At 46.9% G+C, this 25,035-nt stretch overlaps 1 protein-coding gene across 4 annotated transcripts in view; it reads left to right on the top strand.

Moving 5' to 3' along the window:
• Positions 1-25,035, top strand: part of DLGAP4 (DLG associated protein 4) — a 229,573-nt gene that overhangs the window by 200,416 nt on the left and 4,122 nt on the right. For all 4 annotated transcript variants that reach the window (XM_080405349.1, XM_080405350.1, XM_080405351.1 and 1 more), the window contains 4 exons: positions 19,759-20,120; positions 21,536-21,627; positions 22,069-22,478; positions 24,154-24,245. In XM_080405349.1, the coding sequence (XP_080261475.1) occupies positions 19,759-20,120; positions 21,536-21,627; positions 22,069-22,478; positions 24,154-24,245 (956 nt within the window). The remainder of the gene's footprint in view (positions 1-19,758; positions 20,121-21,535; positions 21,628-22,068; positions 22,479-24,153; positions 24,246-25,035) is intronic.

Raw genomic sequence — 25,035 nt, 5'->3', positions numbered from 1 at the left:
AGGGAAACTTAGGTTTAGTTGTAGGTTTGGGTTTTTGAAGTGTAGTCTTCCTCCAGAGTTTTGAGTTGTCTTCTGTTTTGCTCTTGGGTTCAGCTTGTTTAGTGTCTTGTTCCCAGGCACACTCAGAGAGCCAGCAGGTCAAGTCTCCCTCTCTGTTAAGGGGCTGAACACTCAAAATGACAGTGGGACATCATGGGATGGAGTTTGGCTTACCACCTACCACAATCAGACTGATAGCTTTTTAAAGCTTCAGAAGCAATTATTCCATGCCATTGCTCTTTGTGCTCTATTGCTCTGACATACGTGCCTAACAGGAACTAATGACTGTTCTGATAACTAATGCACAGAGGATATACATTGTATATATGAAACATAAAGAAACTGTCAAATAATGATACGTAAAGGAACTGTCAAATAATATAATGTTTTGAAGCTTCTTGCACCTAATGTGGAAGAACCAAAACCTAAGGCAAATTTGGTCATCTGGCAGGAGCTGCTGAACTAAACCACAAAACAGTTCTCAGATTCCTGAGCGTTGTCTGATTACATCCTGGACTTGGGAGCTGCAAGATCGTTTGCTTGCCAGAAGCCATCTCTAACTTTAAATGCTATCGTGCTTTTCTCAGTGTTCAGAGTGCTACATGTAGTAATGAGGAAGGCTACTACTTCAGTCTGGCTAGATAGATAGACAAAGGACAGAACAGTCTAGAATGTAACTTCCTGATGGAAAAAGTAGCAATCTGGTACTGTGAGGCTTCTAGTGATCGTGTAAATTTATACCGTGTTCAGATTTCCCTTAAGTCATGCTTACTTCAAGATTGCTGCAGAAGTGAGCAAAGAGATCAAGCTGCAGTCCTTAAGACAATAAATTCAAGGGTGGTTTTAGTTTGGATGGAGGTACTCAACTTCCAAATGCATTCCTGACTAATTCCTGAAATTGTGTGTGTGCGTACGTATCTAAGCACCTGCAGAATTTGGGTGTAGCAATGCTTTTGTGCAAAATTTACCAGCTCGTTCAAAACACCTAAACCAGTTATATCTAGGAGTTTCCTTCTGCACTGCCATAGTATATGGACTCTCTCCCTTAACTTTGAACAGGGAGCACTTCTAAAGCTGTCTCTCAGATGGAATAGTCTGGGAGGAGAGACTGTGCTTCCCAGAGACACATGTCCTGTCAGGCAGCAGTTTTGGAGAGTGTGCTATATTTCAGTTAGATATGATCCTGGCTCTTGGGAAACATGGTACTTAATTTTACAGATTACTAATATTTGTACTGCAGATTGCCACATGCTTGGCTTCCTGACCTGGACAAACCACAAATTATGTGGATCTCTCCTGTCCTCAACTTAATTAGTTGAATGTTAATAAACCTCAGATCCTGCAGCTGTAGACCTCAGCTCCCCAGCTCCCTGCACTGCTGTGGCACGGTTGTGTGGGACCACCTGGCACATGGTTGTGGGCTGTAACTGGAGTTGCAAGCTGTGCAGCACTGTGTGGTGGGGAACCGTGAACTGCTGTAAGGTGAGGGTGGGAGGAAAAGGGCTTTGGCGCTCTGGCATGCTTCTGTAGCCCTGCTTTTTCTGTTCCCTGCTCGGAGCTCTGCTGTTGTCCCTTGGCTCTGTTGCTGTAACACTTTGCAGTGGGGAGTGTCACCACAGTTTGACAGAGTTAATATCCTCAGTTGTGCTGCCCATCTAATAAGGTGCTTCTATATTCAGAGTTTCCTTTGATCTCACAGGTGTCAATCATGGTCTTCTGTCCATGGATCTCATACATGCTTGCTGTGTTAACTTGCACAGAAGACCCTATGTTTAATGTTGCTTAAATGCCTGGTTTTCATGCCTTGCTTCTTGATACCTGAGCAAGCTGTATGCAGCTTTTCTAAGCACTCAGAGTAATGACTCCTTGGTATGAAGCCTGCCAGGGTAGGCAGATCATACTGAAATCAGTAGGCTGTCCTGGCATAGATTATGTCCAAGTTGTAGCCTGCTGTGTGTAAGGTGACTCAGTTCTGTTGTTACAGCCTTTCCCCAAGGATAAGACATCCCTGTTATGGGGAGTAGGAGGCCCAGCTTGCACAAAGCTCTACAGCAGTTGAGTCAGATCTTTTGTCAATTAATGTAATTAACAGTTAGCTGTAGAAATACCTCCTCTAACTGTCCTCATGGTTGTCTGTTAGTGGCTAGAGGAGGGAACAATCCTGAGGTACCCAAGGGAAGTGGCACTTCACAAATTCTTCCAGGTGTCTTGCAGCATAAGCTGCTGATGTAGCAGACTCCTGGAAGTTTACTAACAGATGATGCAAGCTGCTCAAAGCTTGCAGTTAAATAACCGTGCAAGTGCTCTGCTGCTCCCTCTCACAGCCTACTCCTATCAGTGTTCCCAAGGTTAGATAACTGGCCATGCATCTCTTTACAAAACGGTATCCAAAATAACTTGTTACTGTTTTGTTTCCTCAGCTGTACTGTGCATCTTGGTTACAGCTAGAAAAACAGAACTGAATCTGTTCCTGAAAGGGAGTGGAACTTTTATTCCTATCACTGCTTTAATGCAATGTAGTTTTCAGTCTCAGGACTGGCTTGTTGGTATGAAGCTTGTCTGCTCTCATCTGATAGGCATCCTATGTCTTCTAGATGTCTGAGACAGTAATAGCAACAGCAGCTTTACATCCCTGTCTGAAGATTGGATTCATTCTTGGCCTGATGACTGTGCTAAGGATGCTAGCCTTAGCACGTGGGGAATGGTCAGTTGTGCAGGAATGGCTGTCCTAGCCGCTCTTCGCTTCCTTTCCTGGAAGGAGGGAGGATAACCCTTGTGCAGTTGGCTGCCTTCAGCCAGGTGCTCAAATGCCCACTGGAGCAAATGGGGCAGCAGCCCTGCAGGTTGCTGCAAGACAGCAGCCATTTGGGCCCTGCTCGTTTCTTGGAACTTACCAGCCCCTCTGACAGGGTTAATGTGCAGTTGAAGCTGGAGCAAGCAGGAGAGCTTCCAGCCCTCAACCAGGTTTGTGTGATTGGAAGACAACAGAAATCAGACACTTGAAAATTAAAGGCACTTACTTGGTGTTGTCCCACCTCTTCACTTGCCTCAGGACCATTTAATTTATCTTCAGAAGCACTTTGGGGTGGTTTTGGCCTTTGAGAGGCTGTTAGGATAAAGGCAGTTTTTTCTCTTGCTGTCATATAGTGACAGAGCTGAGAATGTAGTTGGTTTTTTAGGTGTAGTGAGGAGAAAATTAATTTCTGCAGCGTGTGCTTTAGGTCTCCATTAACCTGTGCTGTAATGGGAGCATGTTGTTTCACCACTCCCTTTGTTGGGTTTTTTTCAGTTTCTTGACAACACTCTCCCTGCTCTATCATTCTCTTGCTGACAGAAAGTTCACAAGTGTTTCTCCTGCCTGGCTGCCTGCAGCTGTACAGAGGGGACTCGTGGCAGAGTCATCCTGTTCCACTGATTTTCATCAAAACCCTGGCTGAGGCTTCGGAGCAGCTTTCTTGAGGAATGGACCTTTGTGGTGTTCAGTTGTTTACTATGATTATGAAGTATCTTCAGTCATTATCTGGTACATCTATCTGAACTTTTCTGGTGTGGCCTAGATCCAGGAATCCTGACTGGCTGTCTCTTCCTCTGGAATTGTAGCTCTGGTACATAACCTAAATGGTTTCTTGGAAGTGTTTTCTAGGAGAATGTAGAAGGGATTGGATTGGTTTGTTTCCCAGCCTGGTATCACAGACATCGAGTGACCCCAAGCCACTCAAGTGCACTGTCCCCTTTGCTGGGACCACTGTAGTATGTGCTGAGGGTCTGTGCTTGGATACAGTTCTGTGGTTCAGACTGAAGTGGCAAGGGCAGAGCAGTGTCCCCCTCTGAGAGGCAACCACTGTTTCCTGGTGTATGTCGCCATCCTCTAACTGGTGAAGGGTCAGTCTTTCTGTCAAATCAACCCCTTCCTAGAGCAGATGCAGCTGGAGACCTGCTGCTGCATAAGCTCTCCTTGACCCCAAACTTACTGTGCCCCACAAATTAAATGCTGCTCTAGGTTTGTGTACCTGGTCACGATTTGGTGTTTTTTATCTGGTGGTTCTTGTTCTGCTAGGCCACTGAAGGTTGAAAGCACTTACCTGACTAACCCCTGAGTAGCTGATACGGTGGTGTCTGTACTGGGTAGCCAGTGTAGCTATGTTCTCAGCAGTCCCTTTGAGCTAAATACAGCAAAGGCTGAGTTGGTGACTGCCTTGGAAAGCACTGCATCGGAAGATGGGCATTTGGAAGGCTAAGCTGCTGTTACTGTGAATTTCATCCTACAGCTGGTCTTGGTGTTGGACAACTGGCATGACAAGGAGTGGCTGCTTGAATGCAGTAATTCATTCCAAGCCTAAAATTGTCCCCTGGCCAAGTGTGGGGACATGGCCAAACAGAGAAAGAACTCCAGCACTTTATAACAAAGTGTCTGGTTTGACTGGGATTTTTAGAGAAATGTAGAGGTGGGATTTTTCACTGAGCTGATGACAGCATACTTGCCTTGGCGTAGGTGTGGGAGTGAGGTCAGGCCACCTCCAAATGCTGCTGCAAGGTCAGCTCCTTGCTCCGAGGAGCTGTTCAGGAAGTCCGAGCTGGTTCTCTCCAAAACAGTTTCATTCTTGGTTGTGTGAGGTAGTGTCTGCAAGGAGCAGTTTCTTTAGCTTGTTCGCTCCATCCTGCCCTTGCAGGAAGAACTTCTTGGTCAATATGCTTTAGAGTTATCTTTACCTCTGTCCTGTAGCAGCTGCTTGAAAGCTTGGACTTTGGGCAGGAGGTATGGGGAAAGCGGAGATGGGTACAGGCATGGTTAGAAACAGCTCCAGTGTGCTGAGACCTCTGATCATGTTCTCTGAAGGACTGGGAGCACAGCTGTTCAGCTCGGGTTGTGATTGTGGAGACCCCTAGCAAAATGCCCCATAATTTCCTTTCTGGAACTTTAAGCTTGGTATGCTTCTGATACAAGAAGCAAAGTCGTTCCCACTGTAGCTGTTATGTTAGTTTTGGTACTGGACTGATGTCTTCTCTTGAAGAGTCCAGCAGATTCTGTGTTTTTTTCATGGCACCACTGTAGTTACTGCTTAGGTTACTCTGTAACTGACAAAAGGCTTCTGTCTGGAGCAGGGGCTTTGCAATCAAAAAACCCCCACTGATCTTTGTGCTGCCTGCTATGAGTGCAGGCACTTGGGAGGAGCCCTGTGAAACTGTTGTATGTGCTAGGAGGGAAAGCTGAAGATGACAGCTTTGTGGGATAGGCTGCTTCTAAGGCTGTTCTCCACTGCTAAACAGGCCACTACGGCAAGCTTGCTCATTATGTGTTTACAACTCTTTGGACTAAAGAATAGCTGAGGTAGTCTATCCTGCAGCAGCCTCTCCTGGAAGCCCATCAGCTCTAGGAGATAGTGAGCACTGTTTTTCAGGAAGGTCAGATAGGTCTTGCTGTGCTTCAGCAAGAAGTGGCTTCTTCCAAAAACACCTGGTTAACTCTCTCTTGTTGGAATAAATTCAAAACAGTCTGACTCAAGATCATTCTCATCACCTTCCTCAAGCCACTCTAAATCAGTGGTTGTTACCTCCTTCCCCCCCTGTTAGACTAACCTCTTCCATTTGTGTTATGCAACTGATCAGGAAAAGCAAAAGTGCCAGCGCTGAAAGCTCTGCTTCACCTTGCTGGTATTTAGTGTTTTACAGGTGGAGTCCTGGGAAGAAGCTTTTTGGAATATCCTGCAGAACAACCCTAGGATTTCTGAGTTTGATTTGGATGGTGTTTATTTTGTAGCTCGAGTTATACGACTGGTGGGTTGAAAGATGCAGAGGGAGACTAGATCACTCATTTGGAAACAGGAATAAATATAAGCAGGATGGGAAATTAAGCCAGGAAGTCTTGTGTCACATAGCTTTCAAGGCAGGAAGACAAAAGTAGTCTGTTGTGCAGCTGAGCAGGTTCCTGAAAGCAGCAGGGGATGTTCCAGTGATATTTAATACTTTTGCTGGAGTCTGGGTTTTACTGTTAACCCTACTGGGATCAAATACTGCATTCAAGACTGTGGTACAGAAAGGAGTAGGTCTTAAGGGTGCCATGGCAGACAAAATGGCATGAGAACAAGCATAAGTAAGACGGTGCCTTTTAGGTTTGTTGCCTAGAAACTAAATGGATGTGGTAGGGCTCTTCACTAGCCTCTCCCTTCTGTCCCTTTTCTAGTTAATAGTCTTCGATCCTCAGAGTACCCTTAAGGCAGGTTCTGCAAGCTGGAGGACCGGATGAGTGTGGGTGAACAGGTACTGCATGCATGAAGGCAGTCCTCCTGCTACCTGTATTTGTGGCTGAAAAGTGGTGGTCTGGGCTCTTTACTCGAAAGATTACAGGGACGCTGTGGGACACTGAACCAGGAGCTTGGTGTTTTGGAGTCTCCAGTGAAACCAAACTGAGCTGTAAAGATGAAGGCTTGTTGGTGGCTTGAAGCTATTTAGGTCACAGATGTTAGAGCCTCAGATGCATTTGGAGAAGACTCTCAGTTCATGCTTGGGATTTGTTGTGCTCCTTCCTTGGAGAGCTGCAGCCTGCACAGTGGCTCCTTTGTCAAATGGCCTGCTTGATTCCTGAAACAAAGTATTCCAGAAAGTGCTGGGTTTACTCTGGGTACCCCTCCCTTGGGAGTATGGGAGAAGGAACCATTGTTCTAGAAGTGCTTGTGATACTTGAAATTCTTAAGAAATCAAAGCTGGGACTCTTGGCCTCTGGGAGAACAGTGTGAGCAGTGTCACTGGGGATGTGTGCTACCATTTCTGTGTGTACCCCTGTGCTTAGCTAGTGAGAAAGAAGAAAGTCAGCTCAGCTTTGTAGTATACATAGGTTAGTTCACATGGCAGCATTCAGAAATCCAAGCAATGATAACAGCTATGCTTTCGAAAGTGTTCTAGCACCCTACCCAAAAGGATTAGAAGGTTGGAATATTTGCTTAATTGCCTGCTCTGACTCCAAGGGCTTAGCTTGTCTCTTCAGATCAGATGAGCGGCTTGCAGCATTGCCTCTTCTGGTTGGTGCAACAGCTAACCACTGTCAAATTTAATGCTAATGGAGAGGGAGCGACCTGCTACAGCCTTTTCTGTGTTTGTTCATGTGATTACTTTTTTTAATCTTAAGATTAACTAATGCCATGTTAAATTGTGAATTAGAATATGGAATAGCTTTCTTTAACATGCAGAGCTTGTCCTGTGCCTTAGTGAACAGAAGTTTCCCAGCAATTTTAACTTTGATTTTTCAGTATTAGCATAATGTTGCCACATCTTGGTTTGTACATACTAAGGGAGGAAATAGCTTCAGTTGAATCCAACTATTAAAACCGCCTGATGGTTGCAGCTTTGAAGATGTAAATCTTGAGTGCTGGCTGCCTGACAGCAGATGTCCAGGTGGAATGACAGTCTTGGCTAAGGGTTAGACTTTTTCACAGGCTGGGTAAGCACAGAGTGTATGTTCAGCCTGATGCCTTCCCCATCTCCCTTGCACAGAGACTGTGTTGTGTTGTCTCCCCATCTGCTGACACATGTGCTTTCTCTGGCCCTGTGGGTGCTGGGTGTGGTTTGTTTTTAGCTTATGAAGAATTTCTAGTCATTTGGGTGTGGGGAGAGTTTTTCATAATGGTCTGGCGAAAACACCTCTGCTGCTCTTGGTGGCACTGCTGAATGCTTGCCCTTGCCTAAAACAGCTGCAATCTTGTCCTGTGAGCAAGTGAGAACAGCAGATGCCAGCAAGTCCATATCTGTATCAGATAAAACTTGGGATACAGTAACCAAAAACTGTGGTGAAAATCTTGATGCTGAATAAAGTGATGGGTTTTTTTGGCAGTAACGGAGGCAATTTCTAGATCTTCTAGGTAGGCTTTAGAATTGCTGGCTGCTTCTGTTCTTGGGCATAAAGCAGTCCCCTAGGAGCCCTGTTCGTGCTAGGGGGAACTCAGCTATTGCTGACACACGTGCAGGCCCATTCCTGTTATCGCAGTCTGTGTTGACAAGTTGCTGGCTGCCATCACCATTTTCAGCACCCTCTTGGCCAGCTCTTCTGTGAACAGTGTTTAAATGGTACACTTAAAATAATGGTAACCCGTCCGCACTGCTTCCATGACTGTCTGTTGGTGGGAACATGCCAATATTGCCTCAGCAACTGTGCAGTTTTTGCAAAACCTTTGTGCCATTCCCTGAGCACCATGGACCAAACTAGTGTCGGTTGGCTTGGTTGCCCAAAAGCTTTAGGTGTGGTTCTGCTATACTGGAGCTCTTTGTGTTCCTGCAAGTGTGAAAAGGTCCTGCACAAAAAGTGAGATGGGTTACTGGTGGGTCTGGAGGATGGCTGCTGAGCTGAAAGGGACGGGGTGCGGTATGTGGGGAAGTGCTACAGAGTAACTGCTGCTTGTACCACCCTGGACAGACTAATTCCCCTTTCTGAGAGAGCAGGCAGTTGGGTTGGTGTGCTTGCTTTGTGCTCAAGGTGCAGCTTACCGCCTGCACTCTGAAAGCTTGCAGTGTGTCTCCTTTGACATGTGAGCATATGCTCAGGAATGACTTGGTTTTGTGCTTTAGTGGTCAGCATATCCTAAAATAGTAAGTTTGAGCTGTGAGCTTTGATATAGACAAGAACAGACTTGGGTTTACCAAGCAGTGCTGCATGGTTTCTAGCCATATGTTTTTTGATTGGGTGTGACTTTGAGGAGGTGTGTTAAGATTCCCTGGACTTCTGCAGTGGCGGAGAAGCAAGTTAAAAGCATTGGCATCTGCCACCCTCAGAGTGATGTAGCATTGCATAAAGTGAAGTGATGGCAAATGGAAAGGATGTTTCATGCAGTGTATAATTAGCTGGTGGAACTTATTTCTGCCGGATAAAAAAACTGCTAGCTTGGAGAAAAACTACTAAGACCTGTCTAATTAAACTAGCTTTCCTAAACACTTTGAAGATTAACACTAATACCCTCAGTGCACTTAGAAGTGGCTATAGTAGTGGATAAATGGAGGATTCTCAGTCATTCCTTGTATTAGTGACTCCTCTCTCTAAACACCTAACCCCTGGTCCATGCAGTTTGCCACTTTGCAGAGCAGTGGCAGGTTAACATCCCCTGGTGGCAAAGGGAGAGGGGAGGCAGCTTGCAACCTAGTGGCTCTAGCTAATTCATGTCTGGTTCACATTTATGCCCTGAATTAATTTGTGTGCTGCTATAACCTGAAGCAAAGCTTGCAGAAAAAGTGGCATTAAACAGGGAGAGGAGCATGAAGACTGGTCACTATTGTGTGATGGTAATACTGTGTCAGCCAGTTCAGATCAGTGCTCCCTTCACTGCATCTCTGCATGTTATCCATGGTCTTGGATGTCCTGCATAGTTCTTGCTCTTCACAAGGCCTTCCTAATACAACCAGTCACGGCTGCAGAGCCAAAACTGCCCTGGACAAAAAGCTTCAGTGTGCAGCAGCAGTAACAGGCTCCCCAGCCCTTCACTGAAGGAGTCATTATTTTGAAACTGCCACAGTATGTATTGAAAAGCAAGGAGGAATGGGGCCTGTGATAAGTGCTATTCCTGAAAAATCCTCTCTGGAATGCAAATATCTAGATACCTTTTGTTGCTTTTTCTCATTACTGTTCTGCTAGCAGGTCTTGTCTCTCTGATCTCTTGGCTGATGGTGTTAGAGCTACCCTGTGCATTGTGTGTCTGTGCTGCTGCACAAGGCCAGCAGACAATCTCTTGTGGTGGGACTTTGTGGTGGAGCTTTATTTGCCGCACCTGGGTGAGACTGCTGCAGGCACAGCTCTCCGGATTGAGAGGATGAAGTAGGTGATGCTTTCAGCATTAGCAGAAGGGGTTGTTGCTCTCCTGTTGTACCAGCATCTTTCAGTGCAGTTTGTCTCACTTCCTGAGGAGCTTTTGGCTGATACATGGTCACTAAGCTGTGGTTCGTATACTACTGAAGTGGACCTCCTATCTCCTGGAGCCCTGCAAGTGGTGGTGTCCTGAGCTGCAGACCAGCCCAGATGTGGTGGCTGTGCTGGAGGGAGAGGCTGTGCCCTGGGTGGGTTCTGTGAGGTGGCACATACTCCAGGCTGAGTCTTTCTCCTACCAGCTGTGTGATCTAGCACTGGCTGCAGGGAAGTCCACATGGCCTGCCCCAGTGGCAGGATCTGATAGAAACGTCTGCTGTCTAGAAATCCTCTGTGGCACAGATCGTTGAGAGTTCAGCCCCTTCCTGATGATTCTCTGGAGAGAACTAGCTGTTGTGTGGCCGATGTGTAGGCAGGGTATTGGCAGGGATGTTCCCTGCCTTCTCCAGGGGCAGGAAAAGCAGGAGCATAGGTTCCCTGTGACTGTTCTTATATGCACCGAAAGGCTTCAGGTTTCTCCCAGCCAGCCCCCTCCTCGCTCTGCCACAGCCAGGGACTCGCTTCCTCCCCCGTGCTTGCCATGACTCATGCCCAGGCAGAACCAGCGTGGTGCTGTGTGAATGGAAGGATCCCAAAGTGAGGAGGGGGCTCAGGGAGAGCTCTCTGTGCAGCCATGTAGTAAACAGGCTGTTGGGTGATGCAACAAGTCCTGCCAGGTCTGCCATCAGCCTGGTACAAGGGCTCCTTAGCACTGTTGATACCCCCACTTGGGTTTGCTTCCCTGCTATTTCTGCATCCCCTGGACAAAGGCACACTGGAAGAAATGGCGTATCTGAGTGTGGCTTTAAAGCCAAACTGGACTCCTGTCACTGAGAGCTTTCCACGCTTGTAAAAACCTGCCATAGGGTTAGTGTTACAGATTTGCTAATAAGTTAAGATTGACTTTATTTGATTGATTATTTGATTTTATGAAATTACTTTATAGAATAGAAATATAGAAGGATAAGAAATATATTTTAATGAAACTTATAGTTGCACAGTAAAAGCTGCTATGAGATCCTCTGTACATCCTGTACCAAGGCCAGAAGAATGGGCTAGAATCATTGTTAAAACTTAGGTAATAAATTTAGGGTTTGAAAGGTTTCTTTGTATTTGACTAGTCTTCTGTATGTAGAAAGTGTATTGAAATGTCAGAATATGAGATTAATGGGAACTGGGGAGAGTCGACTGGAACAGCTTGTGGTTACCTGCCAAGAAACTGTGAAATTTAGTAAAAGGTAATTCCAGCAGGGGGAGATTGCGACCACAGACTCATATACCACCTACCCAAATAGTACCCCAGACCCATTTCTAGACCTTTCTAAGCTCTGCTGCGCAGGATCAGATATAGGAGGAGAATATGTTAATGATTTATGGGAAATATTATGATTATGCATGAATACTTAATGAATACGTATGAATAAGTTCTATATATGGTGTCTGATTTTGAGACTTGGTGTGTGTTGATTGTGAGAAGACTCACTCACGCACCCGGCCATTAATGTCTGCTTATCTATATCACATTGGTGTTGATAAGTTCTTCATTCTGAGATTTCGGTAACATTAAGATTACACTGGCACCTCTCTGATAGCCTCTGCTCACTGTTCTGTGCCACAGGGGTGCTGCACGGCCAGGGATTTGGCTGGAGGCTGGCTGCACGTCTTCATGGGGAAGAGGCATCTCTGTCTTTGAGCCTGCCTGTGTAGGCTTATGGAAGCAGACTTGCATGGTTTGGTGGCTTCTGCAGCCCTGGCTGTGCTGGTGTAGCCATGTCAACAGGGTCTGCTGGGGCCAAGGCAAGGTCTGGTAGCAGAAGGAATCAGTTTGGTGTCTCTGATGCTCAACCTGTGTAAGACAAGCTGGCAGGACAGTCCATGTGCTGCCCCAGCACACTACTGGGCAGCATGCAGGGGACTCTTCTGCGATGGTTGAATTCCTGGAGCAGGAGCCTGGTCTCAGTGGAGACTGCAGAGTGTGGTTGATGGACAATGATCCCAGCGCTTTGTGGGCTTGGGTTCTCTCTAGCTGTGCTGCTTCACATCCCTTGGTGTATTAAGCATTAGCCCTCATTAGCAAGGGTGTTGAGGGGATAAGCACAACCCGATTCCCAGTACAGAGCAAAAGCATGCTGAACTGGTATACCATTCCCTTCACTTCATGCCCTTTGTGGGAAAATGTGTGTGCCACCACTAAGCAGGCAATGAGCTAGCACGTGAAAGGCAAGGTGCCTTGTCCTTGGGGATCAGGGACCCCCACCCCATCAGAGCTGCAGTTATGCTTCTCCTGGGACCATGCTTGTGGCTTGTCTCTTCCCAGTGACTTCCTGAGACAGGATAGTTGGGTTTAGGGATCTTGGTTCTTGATAATGAATTAGTATCTTGGGCAGGGAGAGGAAGGGAATGCTCTCTTAAGCTACTGCCCTGTGCTAGCTGGATTTGGAGGCCTGCCTGAGTCCCACAGGACAGATGGACAGCTTGCTGGATGTGTGTCTGGAGCAGGGTGGAGTTGCCTATTGCTGCTCCAACTTGCTTTAAAATCTGTGCTGAAAATTAGTTTGGGGGAGGGTGGGGAGAGATTACAATGCCTCTTCTAATACAAATAGAAGCCCCAATAATAATTGCTGCAGATGGGTTTGGGAGTGTCTGTGGGTGTTCTCTGTAGCATCTGTAGCATCCTTACTGTAAGGCTAACTGCTGTTTAAGCAGAGCTGGGTTTAAGCAGGGCTGTGATGCAGAGGTGGTGGTGCTTTTCCCTGGTGCTGCTGCTTGAGAGGAGCAAGTGGAGCATGCTCCGTCATCTGATTAAAAGCATAGCCTGGCTTGTGTATCAGCTCCCTGATCATAAGTAAAAAACAGGTACAGCAAACAAAGCTGAGGGCTGTGGGGACTGGTGAAGTGCTCACAATGTTCCTCTTGATTATCCAAGAGCTTCAGAAGGGTTTTACTGGGCCGGTCACTCTGTAAGTCTTTATGGGCACGCTCAGCTTTCACAGAGATGGCGTACAGTTTGGATGGTAAGGTGGGTGAGATGCTCACTCAGGGGTGCTACTGGGTTTAGACTGCAGCTTGGTGGAGTGAGGACTGGGACCTGAGAGTCCACAGCCCATCCCTGACTCCCCAAATTAGTCAGTCAGCAACATACTTTCCTGTCGGGTGCCTGTGTTCCACTATGTACTGTCAAGGTGAGATTTTTTCAAAGATCAATACTACTAAGATTTACAAAAGGAAAACACTGAGGGAGCAGGTGTTCTTAACATTTCCATAAACAGTCTCTTCAAATGAACGTAGTCACTTAACTTTGCTTTCCCTGAGTGTGGTTTTGTTTAGCCAGTGTAAGACTTCTTCTGAAATTTCTGCAGCACTCTGAAGACAGCCATGCTTTCAGAGCAAGAGATGCCATCTTCACGTGGATTCTCTATCTTGTCTAGATAGAAATATTTTCCTGTTGACTAATAAAATTTGGGTAGGTTTCTCAGCTGTGTCTCTAACAGATGCAGGTGTCTTGACCTTCAATCTGCAGAATACTTAAAACAGCTTCTATACAAGCCAAATATAGATTTGAGGAGGCCTCTGCTGTGGCCATGGCTGTAAAGGCTAGAAACTTTTTGGTTTAGGAGAAAAATAAGGTCTGATGTGATTGCTGTGAACAAAAAAAATCGGTAAATATCTGTATTGTCTTCAGTAACTGTTGTCACTGGGGATCGTTTTTACTTGGAGTCTGCAAATAAACCATCCTGCAGTTCATCATAGTTTTAACCCTGAAGTGGTTTTGAAGCTGATGAAAATTAGAGATCAGGCTGCTTGGAATGTGGCTGTTCCAGTTTGCTATTGAAAACTGCCTCTAAATGCAACTCCTTGCATCTGTGAGACCCTGTGGCAAACAGGCCCAAAGACATGAAACCAAAATCTCCAAGGGAATAATGCAGCTGATGGTGGTTCTTATTTGCTGCAAGATTATTGGGTTGTTTCATTTAGAAGACAAATGAGTTGTCTCATAGGAGAGATTATTTTAGAGCATGTTGCTTTATGCATGAGGAAATGAGGTCATTTTTTCAGATCTTCCTATGCAGAGGGGGATACATGGGGCAGGAAAGCGATAGCAGTCTGAGCCCTGCTCATGTGTTTGAGGGCAGTCTGACTTGCCTTCACAACTGAGTGTGGCTTGGAGCCTTTGAGACAATTTAACAAAATTGAGGATGGCTTGAACAGGTCCCTGAAGTCATTGGAATGATTAGAAATATCATCAGGCTGTACTGAATCAGCCATAGCAACAAAACAGCCAGACACTTCATGCTAGATGCACACTCGAGGGTGATTATGATATTTAAATCTAAAACCACATACCTTAGCTATCATCTTGGTGGTGCTGCAAGGTACTGAGCAGGTAAGCACAGCCTGGTATTGTTTGAACAGGGGCCTCTTAAGGCAATGCTGGATTTAGTATTACTTTGACTCCTATGTTTAGTCTTTCAAGAAGCAAATGCCTGGTTCTCTTAAAGGGAGGAGCTGATCACAGCATGCCCAGCTGGTTTGGGGCTCAGCAGGACTCTCCAGCTTAAGGCTTTGGAAACACTGCTTTTCTGCCCAGGTCTAAATCAGTGGGTATTGCCCAAGCTGCTGAGAGCAGCAGCAGTGGAAGATGCTAATTTGGAAACACAGTGCTTTCTAAAAATAATTGTGCAAGAAAGACTATAAACAGACATTGCTGCCTCCAAAAATCAATCATCCACAGCACAGTTGTGAATTCTAACAGTTTGCCTTAGAAGATCCTATGAGCAGGAAAAGTAGTGCTGCAAAGCTGGAAATTTAAGCAAAACTTCCACACTTTTTTGTTCTTCCACACCTTTCTGGAGTGTGGCTGATGTTCACAAGCAAACTTAGCTGATGGTGCTGCAGAATAAGGTGTGTACTGGTTCCAGTGCCCATGTGAATTGTAGTTCCACAGTGTACCACAAGCTGATTTTTAAAATAATAGTCTGTGACCTGCAGCAACTTGAGCAATTTCATACTTTGTTGAGCTGTAGCCCTTTGGAGGGGGTAAGTCAGCAACTGGAACACTTAACTGGTGGGATTGACCTCTGAGCCATGAGGGCCAACTGGGTGGTCCAGTAACACACTTCTCCTACAGAAATGTAGGGATGCTCCTGGCCTCCTCAATATCATGCCTCTTCCCACAGATGCAAGAAACACTGCAGCTTAGTTCAGAGTTGTGTTGAGGGAGAAGGACAGACTGTTCTAGATGAGCTTGCACTGACTTTTGCTTTTGAAACTGATTTTAGGTAACGTGGGGTTTCTGGGTTTGCTGCACAGTCAAAGTCCCAGGTTTATGGTAGCAGAGGGCCTCAGTGGGGTTAATTTGCAGTTGCACTAATCAAAGCATCCCTGGTTATTCAAGGCTTCTAATATTTTTGTTTCTTTCGTTTGCAATGTTTTAGAGCCATAAACTTGTTTTTATAGTTCATGTAGTCAACCCTTTGACTACATGTACATAAATGGGGTGCTTTTTTTGTTGGTACTGTGTGATTGCCTTCTAGCAGAACCTGGGATGCTCTTCAGCTGAGCTGAATGGCATGAAAGGATCCTTAGCAACAATCAAGGGGATGCTGCAGTTTCCCCCTGTGTATCGAGTAGCACAAACAGTATTCATACTGTCTGTTGGTAGGTTTAAGGATGCATTTGGATCTAGCTTATTGACCCTGAACACCATCGATCTTCCCCAGGAAACTCTACTGCCTTTCTGTGCTGATATGCTGCCCTCCTCTTGTTTTGCCTGGCTGTGGTGTAGGATATTGGGTAGCAATTGATTTATTTTCCCCAATTACATTACAGCCCTGCGGGTGTAAACAGCAGCTGGGAAACTGGAGCTGTGCTCCTGGTAAACAAGCCAGCAAAACCACCACACCCCTGCCATTGGTTGGACTCCAACTGGGATGGTGTCTGAGGCTCCCTCCTGGGTGGCAGGGGACTATGCAGCTGGTGTGCTGGGGCTGGGCATGCTCCTGGGGCAAGAACAGAGGCCGCGTGGAGTGGCAAGACAGGGTATTTAGCTGGAGTGCCGTGAAGACATGCTTTCTCCACAGCAAATCTCTTGCCTGTCCTGGGTAATAGCTGCTGTAGCCCTCTGTCTGGTACAGCAATGCAAGGCAGCATGAGTGTTCTGTGTTCTGGTGGTGTAGCCACAGCTTATGAAGGGGTCCTTCTGTGCTTGCTCTGTTCAGGCTGCTTCTGCGCTGCTCTGTTGGGATGAGCTGTGCAAGACTGGGCATAAGACTTGGCTCAGAAATTGCAATAGCTGTTTAAGACTGTGCTGTCTGGTCAGGCAGCCCCGGCGGAGTGGCTGTGTGGGCACTCCTCATCTGAGGGCTGCTCAGTGGCTTCCTTCCCTGCAGCTGGCAGGCAGAGCCCTGTGCAGCTTCACTTCAGAGGGCAGTAAGGTGTGCCTGAGCAGCCAAGGAGCTGGGCTGCTCTAGTGCATGTCTATGGTTGAACTCTCCTCAGTTCTCAGCGGTGGTGTCGCGCAGGAGCAGGCGTTGGTGGCAGATGAGCTATTTCAGCATGCACCCAAGAGGCTGTTCAGTTGTACAGTCAGGCAACTTTTCTGTGGTGGGGCAAAGTTCCTGCAGCTGTGCTCACACGAGGAGTGCTTTACCCATCTGCCTGCAGTGCTCTGTCAGGTAGGTGTAGTTAATAAGGTTTCTGCTGTGAGGGCAGAGTAGGTAAACATCTGTAACAACGCAAGTTTTGACTTGACCAAATGTACGCTACACCTAGCGAGGCTTTTGGGGATGTCCAGCAGAGAACATGGGGAAAAAGGAGTGATCCTGCAGTAACTTGCTTCAGCACCTCTGAGCCGCCTGCTGTGCTGGCAGTTTGTACATTTGCACAATGAACCAGACCCTGTAAAGCAACATCCATAGGCAAAGGTCAGCTCTGCGGTGCAGTTCAACATGTGCTTGCATGAGTGGTGTCAACTAATCTGTTACTTCTGAAAGAGGCATCCCAGTGGTGAGCTTGACTTGCCTGGAGATGCTAAACACTTCTGAGTTGGGGCTGCCTGAGCATCTGCAGCAGGTCTTGCTGCTGTCCCGAGTGTAGGGGCTTTACTCTGCATGGGGAAGGTGATGAAGCGGGGCTGCCAGGTAGGAAATAAATGCCAGTGCTCTTCGTTGCCTGATACTGATGAACTTGCAATGTGGTTGCATGCTATTTACATGACCAAATAAGTATTGGCTGAAGGATGTGTGTAGCTGTGTTTTGGCATGTGAATTTGACAAGTTAAAGTACTTGCATCAGACCTTTTAGGGAGTTATTGTAGGGGTTTTTTTAAGTGCATAAGTTCCTGTCCCTAGCTGGAGACACAGCAGCTGTGGGCTCAGACTACCCTAAGCAGTTTACGTGACATGTGCCAATGCTAGAGACTAATCAAGCTGAAAAATAACTCTGTCCCCAGACATAGTAACCTGTCCCAGTTCTTTTTTCCTGAGCTCCTGTCCAGATTCACACTGAAAGGCAGCTTGGTTGGCAACCTGTCACAGGCTCCTTAGTCCTCCTGTAGCAGTAGTGCTGTTACAGTACCTCTCAACATCTCTGGGCATAGGAATGCTTTTGGAAACATAGATCTCCTCCTTCTTTGTTACCCTTCCCTTTTAGTTCCTTCTCTGAAGTGGAACTTCAGCTGTTAATATGGTAGATACTGGGATGTGTAAGTATAGGCATGTGTCAATCCTGTCAATAAGGCACATGGTGTAGCTGTGCAACTTCCCCACTGGGAGTATGGCTGGGCTCCCAGAGATGCTCAGGACTGGCTCTGACCCCACTGGGGACTGTGAAGCAGCTGGGACACACCTCCTGGGTGCCCTGTGAGTGTGGTCAGCCTCTGCTGCAGGCAGACACACACCTGTCTGGTGAGGAAAAGGATCTGCTGAGAGGCTCATGTCAGCTAAAACAGCCCTTCCCATACCTGTAATCAGTCTGGATTCAGTTCATTTGATACTTCTCAGTTAATTGTGCTCAAATTATGCAGGGAACAGAAGGCACTCTGATGGGCTGAGCCAGAATTGGTTGTGTCCAATTGTCCTGAAAGATCAAAACACTTGTCAAGTGCCCTGCTGCAAGCTTCCCAGGGCATGCATGCAGTGCAGTTTGGGGGTGGAAGGTAATGTTGGGAAGCAGCAGGTACCTCTGCCATCGCGGTCCCCAAATAGCCGCAGGGCTCCTGACAGAGAGGACTGGTCTCTAACATGGTACTAAATTTGTTAATATGCTGGTAGCTACTTTGGGCATAGAAATGGTGAAGTTAATGGTCTGTCTGTACCATTTAATGAAAATGGTCTGTATCTGCATATATATCTATCACTCTGTCAGCAGGTTTGGGGGAGGTTATGTATGGGACTGGGCAGGACAGTGGGAGGTAGGACCTTGCAATTTGAGGTGCAAAACTTCACTGAGCTATGGGCTACTCCCAGGTCCATCCCAGAGGCCCTCATCCCCTCATAGGCCCATCTGCACAAGCCCAAAGCAGGGACGAACACACAACGGCAGGTGAGACCCCTGAGCACTGAACACTGTACAGGCCCTTCCTGGGGTTGTCCCAGCAGAGTCTCAGCCCCAGTGTCCAGGAGTGATGCTCATCGTCATGAGCCATGGGGAGCAGCTCTCCAGGTCACCTTTTGGACTAAGGAGATTGCTGCCAAGTGCCAGGACACATGATGGGGTGCAGTTTGGGGGTTGCACAGGACAGGTTAACGGGATATTTATTGGAGGAACCAAAGGTGGGACAAGAAAGGGGTTTTTGTTTATTTGGGGAGGAACAAGAGTGGGGAATACAGGAGTAAGGAAATAAAAGGGGTCAGTTGCCTGTAGGTGGGTGGCTGGTCAGTGCACTTGTGGGCTGTGCCCTGCCCAGCAGAGTCTGTTCTGTCTGCACAGCAACTGGAGTAGGACTTCTGCCTCAGGGGCTTGTACATCCAGGGGCCAGGAACTGGGCAGACTGAGTGCCTAAGCAGTTGCTGCAGGATCCACCTTGTACTTGCATTTTTGCTAATGGACTTCCATCCTGTCAAGCCAGAGACAGGAGCAGGATGAGGCCGTTGCTGCTGTCTGTGTTTGTGTAGGTGCTCTTCTGTGATCTGTGTGGCCAGCCACGTATATATGCATACATGTAGTGGATGTGTGCTCTGTGTGCCTGCTGGGAAAACATCTCCAGCCTCACTACTGGTTGGGTCTGGGGACATGGAGCAGCAGCAGCCTTGCCACTCTTGGACTGTTGCATCCAGATGATGTATTTTCTTCTAATGCATAGCAGCTAGGTTTTTAAGGTACTTCACAGATGTTTGTTCCTGCCATCAGCATCTAACAAACTTTATGGCTTTCCGTTTTTATAGGAAAAAACACCACCCTGGTCCAGGCACTGAAACTTGTCAACTGATGGGACAAAGAGCTGAGGCACTTGGCTGTACTAGGACATTAAAACATAGGGTTTAGCCAAAGAAAATTTCCCCAGTGTGGACACTTACACCTGCCAAACCCTGTAGCATTCTTGGGAGGCTTTTCTATACCTCTACTCCATTTCCAGCCTTTCACGCATCATGGTATTCCTTTTGACTTATTTTGCAAGCTAGCTCTGGCTCTGCCTTCTGCTTCCCCTTATGCTTTGGTTTGGGTTACCCAGTGTGAGCTGCTGGCTGTAGGCTGTTTCTGCATTTCTGCCTCCAGCTTCTACTTGGAGGCTCCTCTTGGATGTTGTGACTGACCTGCTTTTTCTTTCTGTTTTACTGTATCTCTCTTTCCCCGCAATCTGTCTTTTGCGTTCTCTATTCTTCCCGCCTCCATTACTACAGGTTCATCATGCCTAGTGGCATATAAAAAGACTCCACCTCCTGTCCCACCTCGGACCACATCAAAGCCGTTCATCTCTGTCACTGTGCAGAGCAGCACTGAATCAGCACAGGACACCTACCTGGACAGCCAGGACCACAAGAGTGAGGTGACCAGCCAGTCGGGGCTCAGCAATTCTTCAGACAGCTTGGACAGCACCAGGACACCCAGTGTGACGAGGGGAAGTGTTGTGACTCCAGCGAGAGAGACTCCAGAGTTACCCCAGAAAAATGCAACTTTGAAAAGTGACAAAGGGACTCTAACTAGCGAAGAGCCTAAAGTGGAGAACATCCCCAAAAGAAAGCTGTCATCTATAGGAATACAAGTATGGAATAGTTTGTTCTTCTTTGTCCCAAGGAATGTCCTTAACCTATCCATTTAGCGTGTGCATTTTGTGTAACCAGGTGTGCTTCTGAACTCAATTAGAAAGCAAGAGAAGCTAACTGCCTTGTCAGACTAAATTCCTGTGTTCCCAGGGGTGAAATACAGCAGAAGCTTTCCATAACAGACCGGAAAGGACTAAGTTCTTTTAGTACAAAACTTAAACGTTTCATAAAGCAGTGGGACAATGTTAACTGGATGAGTCCCTCTAAAGAGGCCTTTTGCTGCTGGTATGCCTGTGATCTGTACTACATATTACTTCACATCCATCTGCTTCTTGTCCATCACGGTTCTTGGGACAACTCTCTTCCGAGAGGTGGGCCTTTCTACTTGACACCCATGTAGCATGGGCTGCTGCAGTGTGAAATGGTCCTGGGGCTGTAGGCAGGAGGGAGCAATTTCTTGCTGTTCGCTGTTCCCAGCAGGTTGCTACTTCTCTTGCTGGAAGCATTTAACTCTGTGGAAATCTATGGAAATGAGCTTTGATTATATAGTCAAATGAGAACCCACTGAGTAGAGTAAATCCATGCTTTATTTGGCAAAACTTAACTCATCTGCAGTTGTACACTCTTTTTGAGGACAGATTTCCCACTTACACATGGCTGACTGTCCCAAATGCTGGTTCACTGCTGCAGGCTGTTACCTGCAGATAGGGACATGAGTACTTGGGCAAGTCCAAATGCGGGATTTGGGCTTTAAGCCACTGTGTGTGCTGAGGAAGTTCTCCATTGACTTCACAGTAAGGCTAGCTGGCAATAAGTACATGTGAGAGTGAAGGCTTTTCTGCAGGGCTAGCAGAGTGAAACATGGTGAAAGGGCAGCAAGGCAAGAGAACTTGTACTGGAGAGGCTAACTGCCTGCCTTCCTCTCCTTTCTCTGAGCTGGTTCTGAAGCCACCTGCCCTACAGCCTGGATTTCCTTCCTAAAACCTTCTAACCCTCTTATCCAGAGCTATGGAGGGTGTCAGTCCCTGGGAGAGAGGAAGCTGAGCTTTGCTGTCAGTCTTAATCAGATCACTACCCTCTCCTGAATCTCTTGTCCTGTGCCCATGTTGGATGCCACGCACACAGCTGTGCCCTGGGGACACGCAGCCCTTCTCCAGTGTGCCACAACTGTACAAACAGCTGTGGATGGCAGAGCAGAGTGCTTTTAGAGCAGATGCCTGGCAAGATACAGTCCTGATGCTCAAGTGGAGGTGGACCTGAGCAGTAGTCTTGTGCCTCTCCTAAGACAACCCTCCAGTTGGCGTGTGGTGTCAGCATGCTGTATGTGTGTGTGCAGCACTTCTGGTCTACTGATGTGAATTCCAGCAGCAAGTTCTTGTGTCTGTTTTTGTCTGTATTTTTCTTGTTCAATAAGGTTGACTGTCTTCAGCCAGTGGCAAAAGAGGAGCCTCCTCCACCAGCCACCAAATTCCAGTCCATCGGGGTACAGGTAGAAGACGAGTGGCGGTAAGTGAAAGACGCAAGCTTTTGTAGTTTCCTTTCTTTCAAATTCTGCTTCCCCCACATCGCTTAGACCTTCTCCCCCTCTTTGTTCCAATGAGTGGTGTTGAATGGGGACGCATGGAGAGCTCTTCCTCCACAGCACATACCCGCTGCAAAAAGCACTTGTTCTGTAAACAGCAAAATCAATGGGAGTTTGAAATTAAAAAGTACAAGATGTAATTACTAGTTGTGCGTCAGTCCTCTCGTCTGAACGGCCTATTGCAGTAAGCAGGCAACCTTATGATTTTGTCTGTCTGAATGTGTGGTGTGTGTTTGTGTGTGTGAGGCGGGGCGGGCAGGGTGAGACTCATCTGCAGGCATAACGAACAAATGCATTTCACTGTTGGTGTGCAAGGCCAGCCAGGTTGAGTTCTGTTATTTAGTGTTTGCTTTTGATCTCTCTAGAAACAGCCACTCTCGCAGCATGTCCTCCAAACAGGACACAGACTCTGACACACAGGAACCTAATAACTCTAGCTGTAAATCATCTGAGAGAAGCCTCGCTGAGTGCCCCCAACACAACAACTCTGTTGGTGTTGATGCCACTACCAGGCAACCAGCCAAGCCCTCACAGATTAAGAGAAACCTCTCCTATGGAGAAAACAATGACCCAGCCCTGGAGCCTTCCTCTCTTCCTCCTCCTGATCCCTGGCTTGAGACATCCTCCACCTCGCCATCAGAACCCACGCAGCCAGGAGCCTGCCGGCGGGATGGGTACTGGTTTCTGAAGCTGCTGCAAGCAGAAACAGAGCGGTTAGAAGGCTGGTGCCGCCAGATGGACCAGGAGACCAAAGAGAACAATCTCTCTGAAGAAGGTAGGTGTTGTCAGACTCTGGACACTAGACTCCCTCTTGAGAAAGACTTATAACTTGAGTATTGAATCAGCTTTCTGCAGTTAAATCTCTGATAGCCCTCAGAGGCAGAACATGGAGATAAGTATGGGACAAAGAATGCTTTTTCTTTGGAGAGGAAAAGGTAATTTCCTCTACTAGATGGGGTAAGAAATAATACTGTGATGTAGCATATAAGGCTTGCAGGAGATAGTGCAGCTTCTGACCATTCCAAACTTCTAAAAGCTTAAATGGATTTCTTTCAGGGAGGCTGTGGGATCTTTCTCCGTGCCTAACCCGTTGTACTCAAGTGGCAAGTGAAAGTTTAGTTGGCAGTGGGGTAGAATGAACATGACTTCTAAGCTTGTTTGATCTCTTGAATCTGTGGACTTGTCTTCACAGCAAAAAGGAGGCTTCTTCATATGAGAAGGCTTCACTGAATTTGTGCTGAATACACCGAAAGCATGTGCACAGGGAACACAAAGCCACTTGATTTTATTGGGATCAGTCCTGGTTGGGCTTGTTCCATTATTTTCAAATAGATTGGCAAAACCTGTGCTTCTTGCAGTGAAAATCATGCCTTTGGTGCAGAGTGACAGAAGTGGGTGACTAGGCTGCAAAGGGCAGGATCTGTGAGTCTCAACTTTTATTTTTTTAATACCCAAGAAAGGTGAAGTAATGGTAAGACTCAGCTACAGCTCACTGTCACTGCTAGGGCTTGGGGGAGCTAATCTCTAATCCTATTGCATTAAGATGCTCCGCAGGCTGGCAAGCTGGACAGGCACTGCCAGGCCTCTCCCTGCCTCAGGGGATGCCTTTGTTTAGCCTGTGGCAGGAGTACTCTGGCAAGAAAAAGACACCAAGACTAGTGAGATGCTATGTCTGTGACCTCTAAGAGCCATCTCCTAGTAGATTCTGTAAGTGAGAGCTTGTTGGGTACAGAGGGAGCCCAGCTTACACTTTTCCCACCAAGATTTATAAACATACAGAACTGATTCAGTAGGTGCAGCAGCAGACCAGGGAGGAGGAGAGGGGAATCAGTTCATCTCTGTTCATGGTGCAGTTGCGTGCACTGCAGGTCTCTCAACTGTGTATGGACTTTTCCCTTCCAAAGACAGTGTTTTTCCATTAATGAGTACTGGAATGTTGCCATGCCCAGAGGCTCTTTGGAAAACCCAGTAAGAGCAGCATGAGGTCCTGGATATTAAAAGCCCTAGCCTGCCAGTACTTTAATCCCTTTGGGTAAGTGGAGTTTGGAAATGGTTCTCCTGCCCCTTGCTACCTTCACCTTGTGCATGAGTGGAAGAGGTTATGATCTGCAAGCAGGTGCCAGCAGATCTGCTTACTGAGATTGTGCTGGTGTTCTGTCTGATGGGCTGAAAGCAGTTTTAAAATACTTTCTGCCAACTGATGTAATCTTCTCAGTCTGGCCTGCTTTTGACCTGCTCTAGGAGAAGCAATAAGAGATGGCACAAGACAGATGTAGATTATAGTTTCAATACGCCTTTCCCCGAGAGCCCTTAGCTCTTTGGGGATCTCTGAAACTCCTTTTCTAATGAATCAAGAGTGTTTCTTTGCTCCAGGAACACTAGAGTTCATTGCTGCATTTTATAGTCTGTTCAACTGAGGTCTTTCTGTTGTTTTTTTTTCTCCCCCCTAGTCCTAGGAAAAGTCTTGAGTGCAGTGGGGAGTGCACAGTTACTAATGTCGCAGAAGTTCCAGCAATTCCATGGCCTCTGTGAACAAAACTTGGTGAGTCTGGATCTTTCTCCTTTTTTTTGAAGAGGGGGATGTATGTTTTGACAGCACTAAAGGAACATGATCAGGTATTAGCAGGCTACTGTTAACACAAAGCCAGTGCAGCTGTAGCCTACAACCTGACCACCATGTCATGATGGATGAGTGCTAATTTAAGACAGCAGTTGAGCAGTGGGAGGCTGATTGCCTCCACCTCTTCTGAATAGGCAGTCTTGGGCTTTGCTCTGGGATGAATGTTTGCAGTTCTTGGTGCTTATGTGAGCGCAGGGGAATTTTCCTCTGCTGCTGCTGAGGGCATGCTGAATATGCCAAGTCTTTCTGTGGGTCTGAACTGTCAACTAGCCATACTGCTCTGTATCCTGGAAACTGCCTCTTTCTTGTTACTTATAAAGGGCTTCCTGAGGTGAACACTGAGGTTTTGCCAAATAGGGGGGAATACTTGAAAAGTCTACTGTTCTTCTCCAGACGTGCTATCTTAGCATGTAGGTTATGTGGACAGCAAAACTGTCCCAACAGGACTGTCCCTTACTGATCACAAAGCATTGCTTGAATCTGATCCCTTCAAATGTAGTGCAAGGGCTTGCCCTTGCTGAGAGCTGGACAGGGCTAATGTCAGGGTGGATGGCAATCTGTGTTCTGTTTTTCCCCTCAAGCTTTATTGTGGCATGGATTTTGCATGCTTCCTCAGAGGCGAATTCCCCTTCGCTTGCAAAAAAAGCTTAGAGAAACTTGGGAGGGTGTAGGAGGGGGTGAAGTGCTGAGCATCTTCTTGCTGATCTCTGGC

This window comes from Falco punctatus, assembly GCF_963210335.1.
Source record: "Falco punctatus genome assembly, chromosome: 10".
Taxonomy (NCBI): Eukaryota; Metazoa; Chordata; class Aves; order Falconiformes; family Falconidae; genus Falco; species Falco punctatus.
Note: the sequence above shows the minus strand (reverse complement) of the source record. Positions and strands in the feature narration are given on the sequence as shown.